This window comes from Oncorhynchus mykiss, chromosome 10, assembly GCF_057628025.1.
Source record: "Oncorhynchus mykiss isolate SJ-2025 chromosome 10, ASM5762802v1, whole genome shotgun sequence".
NCBI lineage: Eukaryota > Metazoa > Chordata > Actinopteri > Salmoniformes > Salmonidae > Oncorhynchus > Oncorhynchus mykiss.
Window position 1 is genome coordinate 82,925,617 of NC_143031.1, and position 19,635 is coordinate 82,945,251.

A 19,635-nucleotide genomic window follows, 5' to 3' on the forward strand; every position below is an offset into this window, starting at 1 on the left:
TCACATTCGTGCACACAGCCAACCGAAAGACACCATTTATTTCTGGTGTTTTGTAGCGTTCCAGACGTTGTAGGAATAGTTTCATCACGCTTGTTTTCTGCTCTCAGTAAAATATGATTCCACCATCGACCACAGGGTGGCATACGACCCACAGATATGGAGGAGGAACAGTAGCCTACTACTTCAACGTCAACAAAGACACAGTAGTAGCTACAAGGGTGTTTATTTTATTTTACCTTTATTTAGCCAGGTCGGCCAGTTGGGAACAAGTTCTCATTTACAACTGCGACCTGGCCAAGAATAAAGCACAGCAATGCGACAACAACAACAACACAGAGTTACACGTAAACAAACGTAGTCAATAACACAGTAGAACATGAAAATAGAAAGATCTATGTACAGTGACATGGCCATACTCGTATTTGTAATTGTATCTGTAAATTGACAGGATGATACTCGCGATCAAAGTGTTTTAATATGCCTAAATACATTTTTGGCAGAATACCTCACTACACATTCTCACTGCAAAAAAAAAACCTGCAGAAATGTCTGTGGAATGGATCTGCATCTTGGAACAACAGAATCCATCTTATTGACTGATTTCATCAGGAAATAAGTGGACCAGGGACATGTCTGTGGCATGGTAATGGTTGACCAGGGAAATGTCTGTGGCATTGCAGACCAGGGACATGTCTGTGGAATGGTAATGGTTGACCAGGGAAATGTCTGTGGCATGGTAATGGTTGACCAGGGAAATGTCTGTGGAATGGTAATGGTTGACAAGGGAAATGTCTGTTTTCATGGTAATGGTTGACCAGGGAAATGTCTGTTGTCATGGTAATAGTTGACCAGGGAAATTTCTGTGGCATGGTAATGGTTGACATGTACTGTGGTCTTAAATTACAAACTCTCCTATAAATGATTTAATATTCTAGCAAATGAAAGACCTCAATCCAGATTACGTCATGAGGGCACAAAATGATCCATTCACAAGTAGGCCTTTTCCTTGACATTATCAGGACATGACAGGCATAATCACCAGTGCTACAATAACATATCACACACATCCGGGTTATCAGAAGACAAAAATGTATCTCTGAGGCCTTAGTTGACTCATAAACAGACCCTACATTCTATAGCCATTCATCTGATAAGAACATGTAAATGTTGACAAGTGTCCTTCTCAACACGAAACTCAATAGAAGAGCGAGTTAAAACACTAAAATTAAATATGTTCCGTAATTATTTTTTAACATCAAGATCAGGGGAGAGCGCGAACGCAGTCCCCCACTACCAGAAATGATGCAATCGGGATTTCCACATTTGAGAAATTCGCAGGGGTCAGCACAGCCGGAGTGCAATGGCTGAGCCTCGCCCTGGGTGAACTGCCTTCGTGATCACGGTGTCTCCCTTGCCAGGTAAGTATGAGTTGTACATGTTGGTAGAGGAGTACTCCTTCCAGGACAAAGGTGTTTGACTCACGGTTACCACTTCTACTACTGATAATACCACATCATATTGAACAGGGTTTAATGACGTTTACGAATACAGTTGCGGACAAGGCGAAGAAAAAAGCAATACATTTTGTTTTACTATATTATATCACGGACCCACTATTTTCCCATCAAGCAACACGGTAGAAATTCTAAATACATTGCATTTTTGGTCTAAATGTTGGTCTGGTAACACACAAGTAGGCGATGTACGAATGTGAAATCACATTCGTGCACACAGCCAACCGAAAGACACCATTTATTTCTGGTGTTTTGTAGCGTTCCAGACGTTGTAGGAATAGTTTCATCACGCTTGTTTTCTGCTCTCAGTAAAATATGATTCCACCATCGACCACAGGGTGGCATACGACCCACAGATATGGAGGAGAAACAGTAGCCTACTACTTCATCATCAACAAGACACAGTAGTAGCTACTCTGGGTGTGCTGACAGGGCCATACTCGTATTTGTAATTTGTCACAGTAGCAGGCAGCAGAAATCTGAATGATAACACTATGATCAGACCAGAAACACGCCAGGAAAAGAGATTGGATGAAATGATGAAGCCAGCGGAGGAAGAACTACAGCTTCACTCTATCCAATCAGAGCAGCAGGATCAACCTACAGCCCCGCCCTCCTCTTTACAGACATACAAACTAGCCAGGAGATTGATTTTAAATCACGCACATGATTGAGAGAATCTTGCTGGCACCCAAAGAAGAAAGAAATAAGTTTATTTCGATCACAGATTATTACAAAAAAAGACCTGGATCATAATCGTATCCAGAAAATTGCCCATATCAGTTACGATCCTCGTTTTGTCTGACTACTCGAGTAGCTACATTAACAGAGACGTTAACAATGAACCCAATGTTCTTTATGTGGTAATAGGACGTGGGAGAAACGTTTCTCTTAATAACAGTAAGTGTTACACATATTGATGCAGACAACATGCACGTACTGAAATCACAGTCAAAAATAGCTTGACTGAGTGGTTGTTTTGACCTCCAGTTTTTATTTATTTATCTTTATTTAAGCTTTATTTAACTAGGCAAGTCCGATTTATTTAACTTGGCAACACATTTTTTATTTACAATGACGGCCTACACTGGCCAAACCTGGACAACGCTGGGCCAATTGAATAGGCTACTTACTACGACTTGTAGTTTTGTCGTACTTTTCAGACAGGTGATCTATTATAAATTATAAACTGGGTGGTTTGAGCCCTGAATGCAGATGGTTCTAATTTAGTTGGTAACCAGTTTGTAATAGCAATAATGCCCCTCTGAGGTTTGTTGTATATGGCCAATGTTAGAGTGACCCCTATCCACAAGAAGGACAGCAAAACAGACCTGTATCTATTTCTAAGTGTGCAGTCTAAGGTGCTGTAAAAAGCCATTTATGAATAGATGGATGAATATATTGGCTAGAATACTCTTATCAGAACTACAGTCAGATTTTAGAAAGACCCACTCCACTGACATCTCTGTTTTGACTGACTTCATCAGGAAATAAGTGGACCAGGAACATGTCTGTGGCATGGTAATGATTGACCAGGGACATGTCTGTGGAATGGTGTTGGTTGACCAGGGAAATGTCTGTAATTTGGTAATGGTTGACCAGGGAAATGTCTGTGATATGGTAATGGTTGACCAGGGAAATGTCTGTGGCATGGTAATGGTTGACCAGGGACATGTCTGTGGAATGGATCTGCATCTTGGAACAACAGAATCCATCTTATTTGGGTCCAGAGTAAATGTTGCACCTCAACTCAGTGGTTACACCGAAAACCTCTGTCAGCTGTCTTTGGGTGTGAACTGGATAGGTACCTGACTGCTGAGAATATGAATAAATCCTTCTAAATCACAGAGGCTCATTAACTTTGTATAGTCAATACAACTCTCACTTCTCGACTGTGAAGTGGCTGATGACACCATCGCCCCACCTTAAGGATCACTTAGGTAGAAAGATTTATTTGACAATTTAAAAACACAATACAAACACACTTACAATGACACAAAAAATAAGTTTGAAAACGAAATGAGAGTTGGATACAATATACAAAGTTGATGAGCCTTGGTGATATAGACCGGTTACCATTTTAGACGATATAAAATCAAAGCAGGTCCAAGGTCTATATCTGTATTCTGGACCTTTCAACTTTAGGCACACGTTCAAAGCTACTGTGATTACATTCAATCCATTTTCATCAGTTTCCTCCCTCTTAATGTTGATCATTATGTTACAATGTGCAGTAATCTATTGTTGTCAATACATATTGCAAGTCAGTTAAGAACAAATTCTTATTTACAATGACGGCCGAACCCCACGACGCTGGGCCAATGGTGCGCCGCCCTACGGCACTCCCAATCACGGCCGGATGTGATGCAGCCTGTTTATTGTGGTCTTAAATTACAAACTGTCCTATAAAGGATTTAATAATCTCACAAATAAAATACCTCAAACCAGATGACGTCCTGAGGGCACAAAATGATCCATTCACAAGTAGGCCTTTTCCTTGACATTATCAGGACATGACAGGCATAATCACCAGTGCTACAATAACAGATCACACACATCCGGGTTATCAGAAGACAAAATGTATCTCTGAGGGCTTAGTCTCTGTCTCTGAGGGCTCAGTCATTCATCTGATAAGAAAAAAAAATGGAAATACTGACAAATCTCCTTCTCAACACGAAACCCAATAGAACTCCGAGTTTAACACAGTTCCAACATTATTTTTAACATTAAGATCAGGGGAGAGCGCGAACGCAGTCCCCCACTACCATAAATTATGCAATCGAGATTTCCACATTTGAGAAATTCGCAGGGGTCAGCACAGCCGGAGTGCAATGGCTGAGCCTCGCCCTGGGTGAACCGCCTTCGTAATCACGGTGTCTCCCTTGCCAGGTAAGTATGAGTTGTACACGTTGGTAGAGGACTACTCCTTCCAGGACAAAGGTGTTTGACTCACGGTTACCACTCCTACTACTGATAATACCACATCATATTGAACAAGGTTTAATAATGTTTACGAATACAGTTGCGGACAATGCGAAGAAAAAAGCAATACATTTTGTTTTAGTATATTATATCACGGACCGACTATTTTCCCATCATGCAATACGGTAGAACTTATATACATACACATTGAATATTTTCTCTAAATGTCCGTCTGGTTACACACAAGTAGGCGATGTACCAAAATGCTGAAATCACATTCGTGCACACAGCCAACCGAAAGACACCACTTATTTCTGGTGTTTTGTAGCGTTCCAGACGTTGTAGGAATAGTTTCATCACGCTTGTTTTCTGCTCTCAGTAAAATATGATTCCACCATCGACCACAGGGTGGCATACGACCCACAGATATGGAGGAGATACAGTAGCCTACTACTTCATCATCAACAAGACAGTAGTAGCTACTCTGGGTGTGCTGACAGGGCCATACTCGTATTTGTAATTTGTCACAGTAGCAGGCAGCAGAAATCTGAATGATAACACTATGATCAGACCAGAAACACGCCAGGAAAAGAGATTGGATGAAATGATGAAGCCAGCGGAGGAAGAACTACAGCTTCACTCTATCCAATCAGAGCAGCAGGATCAACCTACAGCCCCGCCCTCCTCTTTACAGACATACAAACTAGCCAGGAGATTGATTTTAAATCACGCACATGATTGAGAGAATCTTGCTGGCACCCAAAGAAGAAAGAAATAAGTTTATTTCGATCACAGATTATTACAAAAAAAGACCTGGATCATAATCGTATCCAGAAAATTGCCCATATCAGTTACGATCCTCGTTTTGTCTGACTACTCGAGTAGCTACATTAACAGAGACGTTAACAATGAACCCAATGTTCTTTATGTGGTAATAGGACGTGGGAGAAACGTTTCTCTTAATAACAGTAAGTGTTACACATATTGATGCAGACAACATGCACGTACTGAAATCACAGTCAAAAATAGCTTGACTGAGTGGTTGTTTTGACCTCCAGTTTTTATTTATTTATCTTTATTTAAGCTTTATTTAACTAGGCAAGTCCGATTTATTTAACTTGGCAACACATTTTTTATTTACAATGACGGCCTACACTGGCCAAACCTGGACAACGCTGGGCCAATTGAATAGGCTACTTACTACGACTTGTAGTTTTGTCTTGTAGTTTTGTCGTACTTTTCAGACAGGTGATCTATTATAAATTATAAACTGGGTGGTTTGAGCCCTGAATGCAGATGGTTCTAATTTAGTTGGTAACCAGTTTGTAATAGCAATAATGCCCCTCTGAGGTTTGTTGTATATGGCCAACGTTAGAGTGACCCCTATCCACAAGAAGGACAGCAAAACAGACCTGTATCTATTTCTAAGTGTGCAGTCTAAGGTGCTGTAAAAAGCCATTTATGAATAGATGGATGAATATATTGGCTAGAATACTCTTATCAGAACTACAGTCAGATTTTAGAAAGACCCACTCCACTGACATCTCTGTTTTGACTGACTTCATCGGGAAATAAGTGGACCAGGAACATGTCTGTGGCATGGTAATGATTGACCAGGGACATGTCTGTGGAATGGTGTTGGTTGACCAGGGAAATTTCTGTGATTTGGTAATGGTTGACCAGGGAAATGTCTGTGATATGGTAATGGTTGACCAGGGAAATGTCTGTGGCATGGTAATGGTTGACCAGGGACATGTCTGTGGAATGGATCTGCATCTTGGAACAACAGAATCCATCTTATTTGGGTCCAGAGTAAATGTTGCACCTCAACTCAGTGGTTACACCGAAAACCTCTGTCAGCTGTCTTTGGGTGTGAACTGGATAGGTACTTGACTGCTGAGAATATGAATAAATCCATCTATATCACCAAGGCTCATTAACTTTGTATAGTCATTACAACTCTCACTTCTCGACTGTGAAGTGGCTGATGACACCATCGCCCCACCTTAAGGATCACTTAGGTAGAAAGATTTATTTGACAATTTAAAAACACAATACAAACACACTTACAATGACACAAAAAATAAGTTTGAAAACGAAATGAGAGTTGGATACAATATACAAAGTTGATGAGCCTTGGTGATATAGACCGGTTACCATTTTAGACGATATAAAATCAAAGCAGACCAAGGTCTATATCTGTATTCTGGACCTTTCAACTTTAGGCACACGTTCAAAGCTAATGTGATTACATTCAATCCATTTTCATCAGTTTCCTCCCTCTTAATGTTGATCATTATGTTACAATGTGCAGTAATCTATTGTTGTCAATACATATTGCAAGTCAGTTAAGAACAAATTCTTATTTACAATGACGGCCGAACCCCGTCCAAACCCGGACGACGCTGGGCCAATGGTGCGCCCCCTACGGCACTCCCAATCACGGCCGGATGTGATGCAGCCTGTTTATTGTGGTCTTAAATGACAAACTGTCCTATAAATGATTTAATAATCTCGCAAATAAAATACCTCAAACCAGATGACGTCCCGAGGGCACAAAATGATCCATTCACAAGTAGGCCTTTTTCTTGACAGGACATGACAGGCATGATCACCAGTGCTACAATAACAGATCACACACATCCGGGTTATCAGAAGACAAAATGTATCTCTGAGGCCTTAGTTGACTCATAAACAGACCCTACATTCTATAGCCATTCATCTGATAAGAACATGTAAAATGTTGACAAATGTCCTTCTCAACACGAAACTCAATAGAAGAGCGAGTTAAAACACATGGAATTAAATATGTCCCTAAATTATTTTTTAACATCAAGATCAGGGGAGAGCGCGAACGCAGTCCCCCACTACCAGAAATTATGCAATCGAGATTTCCACATTTAAGAAATTCGCAGGGGTCAGCACAGCCGGAGTGCAATGGCTGAGCCTCGCCCTGGGTGAACCGCCTTCTTGATCACGGTGTCTCCCTTGCCAGGTAAGTATGAGTTGTACACGTTGGTAGAGGAGTACTCCTTCCAGGACAAAGGTGTTTGACTCACGGTTACCACTTCTACTACTGATAATACCACATCATATTGAACAGGGTTTAATGACGTTTACGAATACAGTTGCGGACAAGGCGAAGAAAAAAGCAATACATTTTGTTTTACTATATTATATCACGGACCGACTATTTTCCCATCAAGCAACACGGTAGAAATTCTAAATACATTGCATTTTTGGTCTAAATGTTGGTCTGGTAACACACAAGTAGGCGATGTACCAAAATGCTGAAATCACATTCGTGCACACAGCCAACCGAAAGACACCATTTATTTCTGGTGTTTTGTAGCGTTCCAGACGTTGTAGGAATAGTTTCATCACGCTTGTTTTCTGCTCTCAGTAAAATATGATTCCACCATCGACCACAGGGTGGCATACGACCCACAGATATGGAGGAGAAACAGTAGCCTACTACTTCATCAACAAGACACGGTAGTAGCTACAATGGGTGGTTTTTAATTAATTGTTTTATTTCACCAGGTAGGCTAGTTGGGAACAAGTTCTCATTTACAAACTGCGACCTGGCCAAGATAAAGCACAGCAGTGCGACAAAAACAACAACACAGAGTTACACGTAAACAAACGTAGTCAATAACACAGTAGAACATGAAAATAGAAAGATCTATGTACAGTGACATGGCCATACTCGTATTTGTAATTGTATCTGTAAATTGACAGGATGATACTCGCGATCAGGGTTAAACTGAAGTGTTTTAATATGCCTAAATACATTTTTGGCAGAATACCTCACTACACATTCTCACTGCAAAAAAAAAAAACCTGCAGAAATGTCTGTGGAATGGATCTGCATCTTGGAACAACAGAATCCATCTTATTGACTGATTTCATCAGGAAATAAGTGGACCAGGGACATGTCTGTGGCATGGTAATGGTTGACCAGGGAAATGTCTGTGGCATTGTAGACCAGGGACATGTCTGTGGAATGGTAATGGTTGACCAGGGAAATGTCTGTTGTCAAGGTAATGGTTGACCAGGGAAATGTCTGTTGTCAAGGTAATGGTTGACCAGGGAAATGTCTGTTGTCAAGGTAATGGTTGATCAGGGAAATGTCTGTTGTCATGGTAATGGTTGACCAGGGCAATGACTGTGGCATGGTAATGGTTGACCAGGGAAATGTCTGTTGTCATGGTAATAGTTGACCAGGGAAATTTCTGTGGCATGGTAATGGTTGACATGTACTGTGGTCTTAAATTACAAACTCTCCTATAAATGATTTAATATTCTAACAAATGAAAGACCTCAATCCAGATTACGTCGTGAGGGCACAAAATGATCCATTCACAAGTAGGCCTTTTCCTTGACATTATCAGGACATGACAGGCATAATCACCAGTGCTACAATAACATATCACACACAACCGGGTTATCAGAAGACAAAATGTATCTCTGAGGCCTTAGTTGACTCATAAACAGACCCTACATTCTATAGCCATTCATTTGATAAGAACATGTAAAATGTTGACAAATGTCCTTCTCAACACGAAACTCAATAGAAGAGCGAGTTATAACACATGGAATTAAATATGTCCCTAAATTATTTTTTAACATCAAGATCAGGGGAGAGCGCGAACGCAGTCCCCCACTACCAGAAATTATGCAATCGAGATTTCCACATTTGAGAAATTCGCAGGGGTCAGCACAGCCGGAGTGCAATGGCTGAGCCTCGCCCTGGGTGAACCGCCTTCGTGATCACGGTGTCTCCCTTGCCAGGTAAGTATGAGTTGTACACGTTGGTAGAGGAGTACTCCTTCCAGGACAAAGGTGTTTGACTCACGGTTACCACTTCTACTACTGATAATACCACATCATATTGAACAGGGTTTAATGACGTTTACGAATACAGTTGCGGACAAGGCGAAGAAAAAAGCAATACATTTTGTTTTACTATATTATATCACGGACCGACTATTTTCCCATCAAGCAACACGGTAGAAATTCTAAATACATTGCATTTTTGGTCTAAATGTTGGTCTGGTAACACACAAGTAGGCGATGTACCAAAATGCTGAAATCACATTCGTGCACACAGCCAACCGAAAGACACCACTTATTTCTGGTGTTTTGTAGCGTTCCAGACGTTGTAGGAATAGTTTCATCACGCTTGTTTTCTGCTCTCAGTAAAATATGATTCCACCATCGACCACAGGGTGGCATACGACCCACAGATATGGAGGAGATACAGTAGCCTACTACTTCATCATCAACAAGACACAGTAGTAGCTACTCTGGGTGTGCTGACAGGGCCATACTCGTATTTGTAATTTGTCACAGTAGCAGGTAGCAGAAATCTGAATGATAACACTATGATCAGACCAGAAACACGCCAGGAAAAGAGATTGGATGAAATGATGAAGCCAGCGGAGGAAGAACTACAGCTTCACTCTATCCAATCAGAGCAGCAGGATCAACCTACAGCCCCGCCCTCCTCTTTACAGACATACAAACTAGCCAGGAGATTGATTTTAAATCACGCACATGATTGAGAGAATCTTGCTGGCACCCAAAGAAGAAAGAAATAAGTTTATTTCGATCACAGATTATTACAAAAAAAGACCTGGATCATAATCGTATCCAGAAAATTGCCCATATCAGTTACGATCCTCGTTTTGTCTGACTACTCGAGTAGCTACAGTAACAGAGACGTTAACAATGAACCCAATGTTCTTTATGTGGTAATAGGACGTGGGAGAAACGTTTCTCTTAATAACAGTAAGTGTTACACATATTGATGCAGACAACATGCACGTACTGAAATCACAGTCAAAAATAGCTTGACTGAGTGGTTGTTTTGACCTCCAGTTTTTATTTATTTATCTTTATTTAAGCTTTATTTAACTAGGCAAGTCCGATTTATTTAACTTGGCAACACATTTTTTATTTACAATGACGGCCTACACTGGCCAAACCTGGACAACGCTGGGCCAATTGAATAGGCTACTTACTACGACTTGTCGTACTTTTCAGACAGGTGATCTATTATAAATTATAAACTGGGTGGTTTGAGCCCTGAATGCAGATGGTTCTAATTTAGTTGGTAACCAGTTTGTAATAGCAATAATGCCCCTCTGAGGTTTGTTGTATATGGCCAACGTTAGAGTGACCCCTATCCACAAGAAGGACAGCAAAACAGACCTGTATCTATTTCTAAGTGTGCAGTCTAAGGTGCTGTAAAAAGCCATTTATGAATAGATGGATGAATATATTGGCTAGAATACTCTTATCAGAACTACAGTCAGATTTTAGAAAGACCCACTCCACTGACATCTCTGTTTTGACTGACTTCATCGGGAAATAAGTGGACCAGGAACATGTCTGTGGCATGGTAATGATTGACCAGGGACATGTCTGTGGAATGGTGTTGGTTGACCAGGGAAATTTCTGTGATTTGGTAATGGTTGACCAGGGAAATGTCTGTGATATGGTAATGGTTGACCAGGGAAATGTCTGTGGCATGGTAATGGTTGACCAGGGACATGTCTGTGGAATGGATCTGCATCTTGGAACAACAGAATCCATCTTATTTGGGTCCAGAGTAAATGTTGCACCTCAACTCAGTGGTTACACCGAAAACCTCTGTCAGCTGTCTTTGGGTGTGAACTGGATAGGTACTTGACTGCTGAGAATATGAATAAATCCATCTATATCACCAAGGCTCATTAACTTTGTATAGTCATTACAACTCTCACTTCTCGACTGTGAAGTGGCTGATGACACCATCGCCCCACCTTAAGGATCACTTAGGTAGAAAGATTTATTTGACAATTTAAAAACACAATACAAACACACTTACAATGACACAAAAAATAAGTTTGAAAACGAAATGAGAGTTGGATACAATATACAAAGTTGATGAGCCTTGGTGATATAGACCGGTTACCATTTTAGACAATATAAAATCAAAGCAGACCAAGGTCTATATCTGTATTCTGGACCTTTCAACTTTAGGCACACGTTCAAAGCTAATGTGATTACATTCAATCCATTTTCATCAGTTTCCTCCCTCTTAATGTTGATCATTATGTTACAATGTGCAGTAATCTATTGTTGTCAATAAATATTGCAAGTCAGTTAAGAACAAATTCTTATTTACAATGACGGCCGAACCCCGTCCAAACCCGGACGACGCTGGGCCAATGGTGCGCCGCCCTACGGCACTCCCAATCACGGCCGGATGTGATGCAGCCTGTTTATTGTGGTCTTAAATGACAAACTGTCCTATAAATGATTTAATAATCTCGCAAATAAAATACCTCAAACCAGATGACGTCATGAGGGCGCAAAATGATCCATTCACAAGTAGGCCTTTTCCTTGACATAATCAGGACATGACAGGCATAATCACCAGTGCTACAATAACATATCACACACATCCGGGTTATCAGAAGACAAAATGTATCTCTGAGGGCTTAGTTGATTTACAAACAAACAGACCCTACGTTCTATAGCCACTCATCTGATAAGAACATGTAAATGTTGACAAATGTCCTTCTCAACACGACACTCAATAGAAGAGCGAGTTAAAACACATCGAATTAATAAATATGTCCCTAAATTATTTTTAACATCAAGATCAGGGGAGAGCGCGAACGCAGTCCCCCACTACCAGAAATTATGCAATCGAGATTTCCACATTTGAGAAATTCGCAGGGGTCAGCACAGCCGGAGTGCAATGGCTGAGCCTCGCCCTGGGTGAACCGCCTTCGTGATCACGGTGTCTCCCTTGCCAGGTAAGTATGAGTTGTACACGTTGGTAGAGGAGTACTCCTTCCAGGACAAAGGTGTTTGACTCACGGTTACCACTTCTACTACTGATAATACCACATCATATTGAACAGGGTTTAATGACGTTTACGAATACAGTTGCGGACAAGGCGAAGGAAAAGCGATGCACTTTGTTTTACTATATTATATCACGGACCGACTGTTTTCCCATCATGCAACACGGTAGAAATTATATACACATTGAATATTTTCTCTAAATGTCGGTCTGGTTACACACAAGTAGGGCGATGTACCAAAATGCTGAAATCACATTCGTGCACACAGCCAACCGAAAGACACCATTTATTTCTGGTGTTTTGTAGCGTTCCAGACGTTGTAGGAATAGTTTCATCACGCTTGTTTTCTGCTCTCAGTAAAATATGATTCCACCATCGACCACAGGGTGGAGAAACAGTAGCCTACTACTTCATCAGCAACAAAACACGGTAGTAGCTACAATGGGTGGTTTTTAATTAATTGTTTTATTTCACCAGGTAGGCTAGTTGGGAACAAGTTCTCATTTTCAAACTGCGACCTGGTCAAGAATAAAGCAAAGCAATACGACAAAACAACAACAGAGAGTTACACGTAAACAAACGTAGTCAATAACACAATAGAAAGATCTATGTACAGTGACATGGCCATACTCGTATTTGTAATTGTATCTGTATATTGACATAATTATACCCGTGATCGGAGTGCGCCGAGGTGTGTTTGTGTGTGGGCAGCTACATTTGCTATCAATCAATCAGAATATGCATTAGCGTTTCATCTTTATCTCTGCCTCTTGCCCTCTAGTGAGATATAATGCACATTGATAGCAAACGTCCTCGTCGTGTCAATCTAAATGATAATCTATGATCAGACCAAACACATGCGAGGTTTTTGTCGTGCATGATAACAGCCATTAGCCGTGGTATTTTGGCCATATACCACACGCCTTGGGGTTAATTCGATAAATTGATTTAGAAAAAAAAAAGACCTGGAATACATTTCCTCGTATAATGTTGTTCCTCTTTGAATGCGATTTTACTGCTAAGAAAAACATTCAAAATAAAAGTCCTCGTCAAACTTCCCGTTCCATGGCTACTACTACTTCCGGGTCAGCTTCGCTCCATGCAATGACATTGTAACCAAATATTTACGAAATCAAATACGGGGAGTGTGTCTGTGCACGTTTTTTTTTTGCTATTCATGCTATGAATTTGTACCCGCCATTTACAAAATCTATACGGGGAGTGTGTCTGTGCCAGTTGTTGCTATACATGCTCTGAAAGACAAAGTTGACCGACATAGTTTTACAATATGACACCAATGTCTACGGGATTCACAGATGAGCGACAGGGCGAAGCACAGGTAAACACGCAACAGTAGACTGCTCCAGTAACTAAGCTACTGTTCCCTAGCAAGCCTCATCTGTCACTTGCAGTCATTGAACATGCTTACTGCTACTAGCAAGCTGTAGGCTAACTAGCTAACGTTTTCTATGCACTCGAATTCTTGACAACAACAAAAAACACAAACCGGTTACTTCAATGGATATGTATTGATAAAAATCAATTAATGTTCGTTTTTTTGGGACAGCTAACGTGTGTGTGTGTATATATAGAGTCCTGTAGGAATGGATTACATCCCCACAGAAGATGAGAGGAGAGTCTTCAGAGAATGCAACCAGGAGAGTTTCTGGTACAGATGTAAGTTACCATGGGTAACACAAGACTAACAAAATAGTAATAGATTTTACAGGAGTCAATATTTTTACAGGAGTCTATATTTTTAACGGAAGTCTGTGTTTTACACGAATCAGGTTCATGCTCAATATATCATTCCTTCTATGTACAGGTATTGGTGCACACGTGATTCTAACCTCGTTTCTCCCCTCCCTTCCTACAGCCGTGCCCTTCTCAGTGGTCAGCATGCTTGTCACTCAAGGCCTCATCCATAGAGGTAGGCCCACCTCCCACCACCCATCATCACTATATCTTAGTGTACGATAATCTAGGAGAGCATCTCAATACTCTGATATAGAATAGTAGCTTCCGGTTAGAGATACCTTAATGACACGTGGCGTCCAAGATGATAGTGTATGATCTAGGAGAGCATCTCAATACTCTGATATAGAATAGTAGCTTCCGGTTAGAGATACCTTAATGACACGTGGCATCCAAGATTATAGTGTATGATCTAGGAGAGCATCTCAATACTCTGATATAGAATAGTAGCTTCCTGTTAGAGATACCTTAATGACAAGTGGCATCCAAGATGAACGTGCAGAGACGACAGCCAAAAAGATGGAGGTGTTTTCTGCAGAGGGCTGCAGATGTATCACACCTATACATTTTTTTGAGTGTCTGCAACCCACCTGGTCGACACTTTCCTTTTCTACCATGAATTGGACTAGTGACATCAAGACCGACTCTCCTGTGTTCCTTCCCGTCTTAACCCTGATGACATCAAGACTGACTCTCCTGTGTTCCTTCCTGTGTTTTAGGAGCTCTGACGTTGTCGTCCAGGTTTGGATCTCTCCCTAAAGTGGCCTGTGAGTTCACTGAACACAGATGTTTGTGTATGCATTGTTATTATGAGATTGTAATGCAGGTGTGTGTCCCCAGTTGCGGGGCTGTGTGGCTACCTGGCAGGGAAGATGTCGTACATGAAACACTGTCAGGAGAAGTTCAAGAGGCTGGAGCACTCCCCTCTGGGAGAAGCACTGAGACAGAGGACTAGACCCAACGCACAGTCAGTAACACACACACACACACACATATATATATTCGCTCACTCACTCACTCTCCTCTTCTCTCTCAGGTCATCTCAGGGCCCCCAGTCAGAGATGAGTGACCCCGACCAGGTGACCTTTGACCCCATGTTCCAGGCCTCTGACCCCCAGAGCCAGGTACACACACACACACACACACACATTTAAATACTTTCTTTGAATCCACCCATCAAATGTACATAAAAAATGGATCTAAATATTTCAAAGTTCCCTGTATGCATAGCAACCAACAGTACAGGAAGCACCTCCTTCTCCAAACAGCTAGGCTGCCCACGACAGCTGAAACAGAGCAGTACCTAGACAACTCCTCTGCCATAGTTATCGTCACCTCGCCCTGGTCCCCCTGTTCTCTCTGGCCCCCCCTGTTCTCTCTGGCCCCCCCTGTTCTCTCCATACGACAACAATATCTGGTGTATTTGACACACAGGAAAAGACATCATCATCATCAAACCAGCTTCCTGTTACACAAGACTGTTAATGGATGTGGGGTGGCAGGTAGCCTAGTGTGTTGGACTAGTAACCGAAAGTCCAGTCCAGGATAGTGTTGTAGTAGCTGGGAGACAGAGTGGTCAACACGGTCTCAGTCTAGTGTTGTAGTCGCTGGTAGACAGAGTGGTCAACACGGTCTCAGTCCAGTGTTGTAGTCGCTGGTAGACAGAGTGGTCAACACAGTCTAGTGTTGTAGTAGCTGAGAGACAGAGTGGTCAACACAGTCTCAGTCTAGTGTTGTAGTAGCTGGGAGACAGAGTGGTCAACACAGTCTAGTGTTGTAGTAGCTGGGAGACAGAGTGGTCAACACGGTCTCAGTCTAGTGTTGTAGTAGCTGGTAGATAGAGTGGTCAACACGGTCTCAGTCTAGTGTTGTAGTAGCTGGGAGACAGAGTGGTCAACACGGTCTCAGTCTAGTGTTGTAGTCGCTGGTAGACAGAGTGGTCAACACGGTCTCAGTCCAGTGTTGTAGTCGCTGCATCCGTCTGGTACCGAGGAGTGTTGTCCTGGATGTAGGATGAGCTTCTGCAACAACACTTGCAGTCTGACCACAACTGCATCCGAGGCCGTCACTGGCTCAGTTTTACATATCAGTCCGTGTCCAACCTGATCTCCAGTCAGTGTTCTGTGTAAAGTGTTCCCGTTTTGATTGTGTGTGTCAGGTCCCACCCAACGCCAGAGACTATGGAGACGGTGACGCCCCCAACGCGGCACAGACCAGCCGCACTGCTGCAGACATCGACTACAACATGCCAGGTAAACCGTGGCAGCAAGTAGTAACCTAACTACAGTTGTTAACCATGACAACCCTCCAACGGTATCCTCCTAGTTATAACTGCCTGATTTAACCTCAGTCTGAACATCTAAACAACATCTAAACAGTCTAAACATGCTCAATGTCTGGTGTACGCAGGTCGTGGAACTGGGACATGTGCAGCTTCTAAGAATTGTTTACAGATCTTTGTGCCATGGGGAGGGTCATTATCATGCTGAAACATGAGGTGATAGGTGGCGGATGAATGGCACGACAATGGGCCTCAGGATCTCGTCACGGTATCTCTGTGCGTTCAGATTGCCATCCATAAAATGCAATTGTGCAAACTGGGATGGGCCTACCTGAATTTGTCAAATAAAAAGTGCTCGTGTTCTTTTTACTGACCTGTCACCTCTGACCCCTGAAGCCCAATTGTTCCAATATGACGAGGAGCCCAAGAGGAAGCCAATCATGTACGAGGACTTCTAACATTTACCCTCTACCCACTCCAGCCCAGTCGTTCCTGGATGACGAGGAGCCCAGGAGGAAGCCAATCATATACGAGGACTTCTAACCTTTACCCTCAAACCTCTGCCCCCCCTCCAGCCCAGTCGTTCCTGGATGACGAGGAGCCCAGGAGGAAGCCCATCATGTACGAGGACCTAAGGAACAAGAACCGAGAAACCTATGAGGTCACGCTTACCCAGAAGGCTGAGACGCTGCTCAAACCAGAGTCTGACCGGCAAGGGAGGACCGCCCACAAGAAGGACGGTGAGTCAGTTGTTGTGTGCCAAATGGCACCCTATCCCCTATGTAGTGCACTACTTTAGACCAGAGCCCTATGGCACACTATTCCCTATATAGTGCACTACTTTAGACCAGAGCCCTATGGCACACTATTCCCTATATAGGGCACTACTTTAGACCAGAGCCCTATGGCACACTATTCCCTATACAGGGCACTACTTTAGACCAGAGCCCTATGGCACCCTATTCCCTATATAGGGCACTACTTTAGACCAGAGCCCTATGGCACCCTATTCCCTATATAGTGCACTACTTTAGACCAGAGCCCTATGGCACCCTATTCCCTATATAGTGCACTACTTTAGACCAGAGCCTATAGGCTTCTGTGTGCCATTTGTTCTGATCCTTGTCGTATGTGCAAGAATAGAATGTTTCCTAGTATGTGTATTATTATAATTAAGCTATAAGGCCAGAGGGGGTGTGGTATATGACCAATATACCACAGCTAAGGGCTGTTCTTAAGCACGACACAACACGGAGTGCCTGGATACAGCCCGTAGCCGTGGTATATTGGCCATATACCACAAACCCACGAGGTGCCTTATTGCTATTATAGACTACTTACCAACGTAATTAGAGCAGTAAAAATACATTTTTTGTCATACCCGTGGTAAGACGGTCTGATATACTACGGCTGTCAGCCAATCAGAATTCAGGGCTCGAACCACCCAGTTTATAATTAATATATTTTAAATGCCAGTATGTCATACTCATTCCGGCTTTTCATCTAATATGAATTGGCTGCATGTTACTGAGGAAGAGAAGTCTGATTGGATGCACGTTACTGAGGAAGAGAAGTCTGATTGGCTACACGTTACTGAGGAAGAGAAGTTCAGACCCACTTGTCTGACAACAGCTGATAATCGAGCCAATAGGGTCACGTTCATTAGGGTGTAACGTTACAGAAATAATAATGGGTTTTATCATCCCTTCATCCTCTCCTCTCTTTTAGCAGGGAAGAAGAACGTCTACGGAGACAGCTTGGAGGAGTGAGTCTCTCCATCTGTTATCACTAACAGTGCTGATTGGACTACAATACCCACAACCCCCGTGTGGTTGCTTTGCTATTATTTACGTCTCAATTTATGAATCTATGGGATTATCTCAATTGCATTTCCTTGATTCCTTGCGTCCTCTCTCCTCAAAACCCATTGGATGAGGAGGTCAGGGGGGTAGGCAGGTAGCCTAGGGGTAAAGAGCGTTGGGCCAGTAACCAAAAGGTTGCTGGTTCAGATCTCAGAACCAACTCTGTGAAAAATCAGTCGACGTGTCCTTGAGCAAGGCACTTAACCCTAATTGCTCTCGATAAGTGTCTGCTTAATTACTTAAATATATTTTCCTAAATTAGGGCCCCCCCTTGCAAAGAATCAAGGAAATAAGATTCTCCCATTGTCTGTCTGATTCTGTCTTTTGAAAACATGTCAATAAACCCAAATAGGTTTTGAAATTGCATAACGTTGTCTTTTTGTGTGTCTGTCAATCAGAGAATGATAAAGAGGCCTCTATTGGCCAAATGGCCTTTCCACTTCATTGGCCGATACCTCCTGTGTGTGTTTTGTTGTTTTATTGCAGAAAAAACAGTATACACACAAGAAGTATACAAACAGACAATGGTAACATATGCCTGGGGGGGTACAACACATTATACAAAGAACTTAATAGAAACACACATTGTTTTAAAGGCTTTCTTATCAGAAGATTGTAGAATGGTCTTAATGTACTGCTCGAATTTCTTATAGAAAACATGGAAGTGTGGTTTGTTATTAGTGAATTTATGTATATGATATTTGGACATTAGTATAATTAGACTTGAGGTAAAAATGGTGTTTCCTTATTATAGTTAAGGAAACGGAGCAGCACATTCTCCCATAAAAAAAAAATGTAAAAGTCAATCAAAAACAATGAATATCTTGTCATCTCTTTACATGTAGACAACGCAATAATAAACACAAAACTGTTTCTGGATGCTCAACACAAAGTACAGTTCATGTTAATGTATTTTTTTTTTATTGTTTCTGCAGGTAATGATTCACAGGGTCATACTTATGGATCATTCTGAAAGAGAGACCTCTTACCTTGTTAAACAAGTAGGTATTTGTGTGGTAATAACCAGACTTTTTTTTCCCCAACAGACATTATTGACAAATGTATTCCAGTAAGTTGACATTTTTATTTACCTTTATTTAACTAGGCAAGTCAGTTAAGAACAAATTCTTATTTTCAATGACGGACTAGGAACAGTGGGTTCTGAACTGCCTGTTCAGGGGCAGAACGACAGATTTGTACCTTGTCAGCTCGGGTGGTTTGAACTTGCAACCTTCCGGTTACTAGACCAACGCTCTAACCACTAGGTTACCCCACATAAGGAATGTATTCAAAATATCCCGTTCTGAGGGAACAAGGAGAAACATATTTTCCCAATTGGAGAGTCAACTGGATTAAGGAGGGCAGGTCAAGAAGGTGAAATCTGGCTACACCTCTAAATAACATGAGAGTTCCAGATGGAATAGCATCAAAGACTACGG

General features: G+C 41.9%; 1 protein-coding gene and 5 non-coding genes across 10 annotated transcripts; 1 reads left to right on the forward strand and 5 right to left on the reverse strand.

The window, feature by feature from the left end:
• Positions 1-1,262: 1,262 nt before the first annotated feature.
• Positions 1,263-1,426, reverse strand: LOC149980589 (U1 spliceosomal RNA). Its single transcript, XR_016484217.1, has one exon. It is a non-coding gene; the product is annotated as a U1 spliceosomal RNA (small nuclear RNA).
• A 2,821-nt stretch (positions 1,427-4,247) lies between these two features.
• LOC149980590 (U1 spliceosomal RNA) lies at positions 4,248-4,411 on the reverse strand. Its single transcript, XR_016484199.1, has one exon. It is a non-coding gene; the product is annotated as a U1 spliceosomal RNA (small nuclear RNA).
• A 2,864-nt stretch (positions 4,412-7,275) lies between these two features.
• On the reverse strand, positions 7,276-7,439 carry LOC118936969 (U1 spliceosomal RNA). The gene has a single exon (XR_005034394.2). It is a non-coding gene; the product is annotated as a U1 spliceosomal RNA (small nuclear RNA).
• A 1,635-nt stretch (positions 7,440-9,074) lies between these two features.
• LOC149980591 (U1 spliceosomal RNA) lies at positions 9,075-9,238 on the reverse strand. The gene has a single exon (XR_016484137.1). It is a non-coding gene; the product is annotated as a U1 spliceosomal RNA (small nuclear RNA).
• Positions 9,239-12,091: 2,853 nt separating this feature from the next.
• On the reverse strand, positions 12,092-12,255 carry LOC149980592 (U1 spliceosomal RNA). Its single transcript, XR_016484138.1, has one exon. It is a non-coding gene; the product is annotated as a U1 spliceosomal RNA (small nuclear RNA).
• Positions 12,256-12,697: 442 nt separating this feature from the next.
• Positions 12,698-18,557, forward strand: LOC110513572 (OCIA domain-containing protein 1). 5 transcript variants are annotated; one of them, XM_090188166.1, is made up of 9 exons: positions 12,698-13,637; positions 13,891-13,975; positions 14,175-14,228; positions 14,773-14,820; positions 14,894-15,020; positions 15,090-15,177; positions 16,212-16,305; positions 16,910-17,074; positions 18,063-18,557. In XM_090188166.1, exons 1-9 carry the CDS (start codon positions 13,587-13,589, stop codon positions 18,101-18,103), a joined length of 753 nt encoding a protein of 250 aa, XP_090044292.1. In that variant the 5' UTR covers positions 12,698-13,586; the 3' UTR covers positions 18,104-18,557. The 5 variants fall into 5 exon arrangements, 4 of the variants coding, with proteins under 4 accessions (XP_090044292.1, XP_090044291.1, XP_090044288.1 ...); XM_090188165.1 differs by having other exon boundaries at positions 13,098-13,637; positions 18,066-18,557; XR_016483969.1 differs by having other exon boundaries at positions 13,098-13,637; positions 14,894-15,177; positions 16,816-17,074; positions 18,066-18,557.
• The last annotated feature ends 1,078 nt before the right edge of the window (positions 18,558-19,635 follow it).

Bases quoted from the DNA above. Each gene is read 5' to 3' on its own strand.
- LOC110513572 (XM_090188162.1), top strand. From the start codon at position 13,587: ATGACACCAATGTCTACGGGATTCACAGATGAGCGACAGGGCGAAGCA. The intron at 13,976-14,174 runs GTAAGTTACCAT...CCCTTCCTACAG, and splicing joins GGAGAGTTTCTGGTACAGAT to CCGTGCCCTTCTCAGTGGTC. The intron at 16,306-16,909 runs GTAAACCGTGGC...CCCCCCCTCCAG, and splicing joins CATCGACTACAACATGCCAG to CCCAGTCGTTCCTGGATGAC.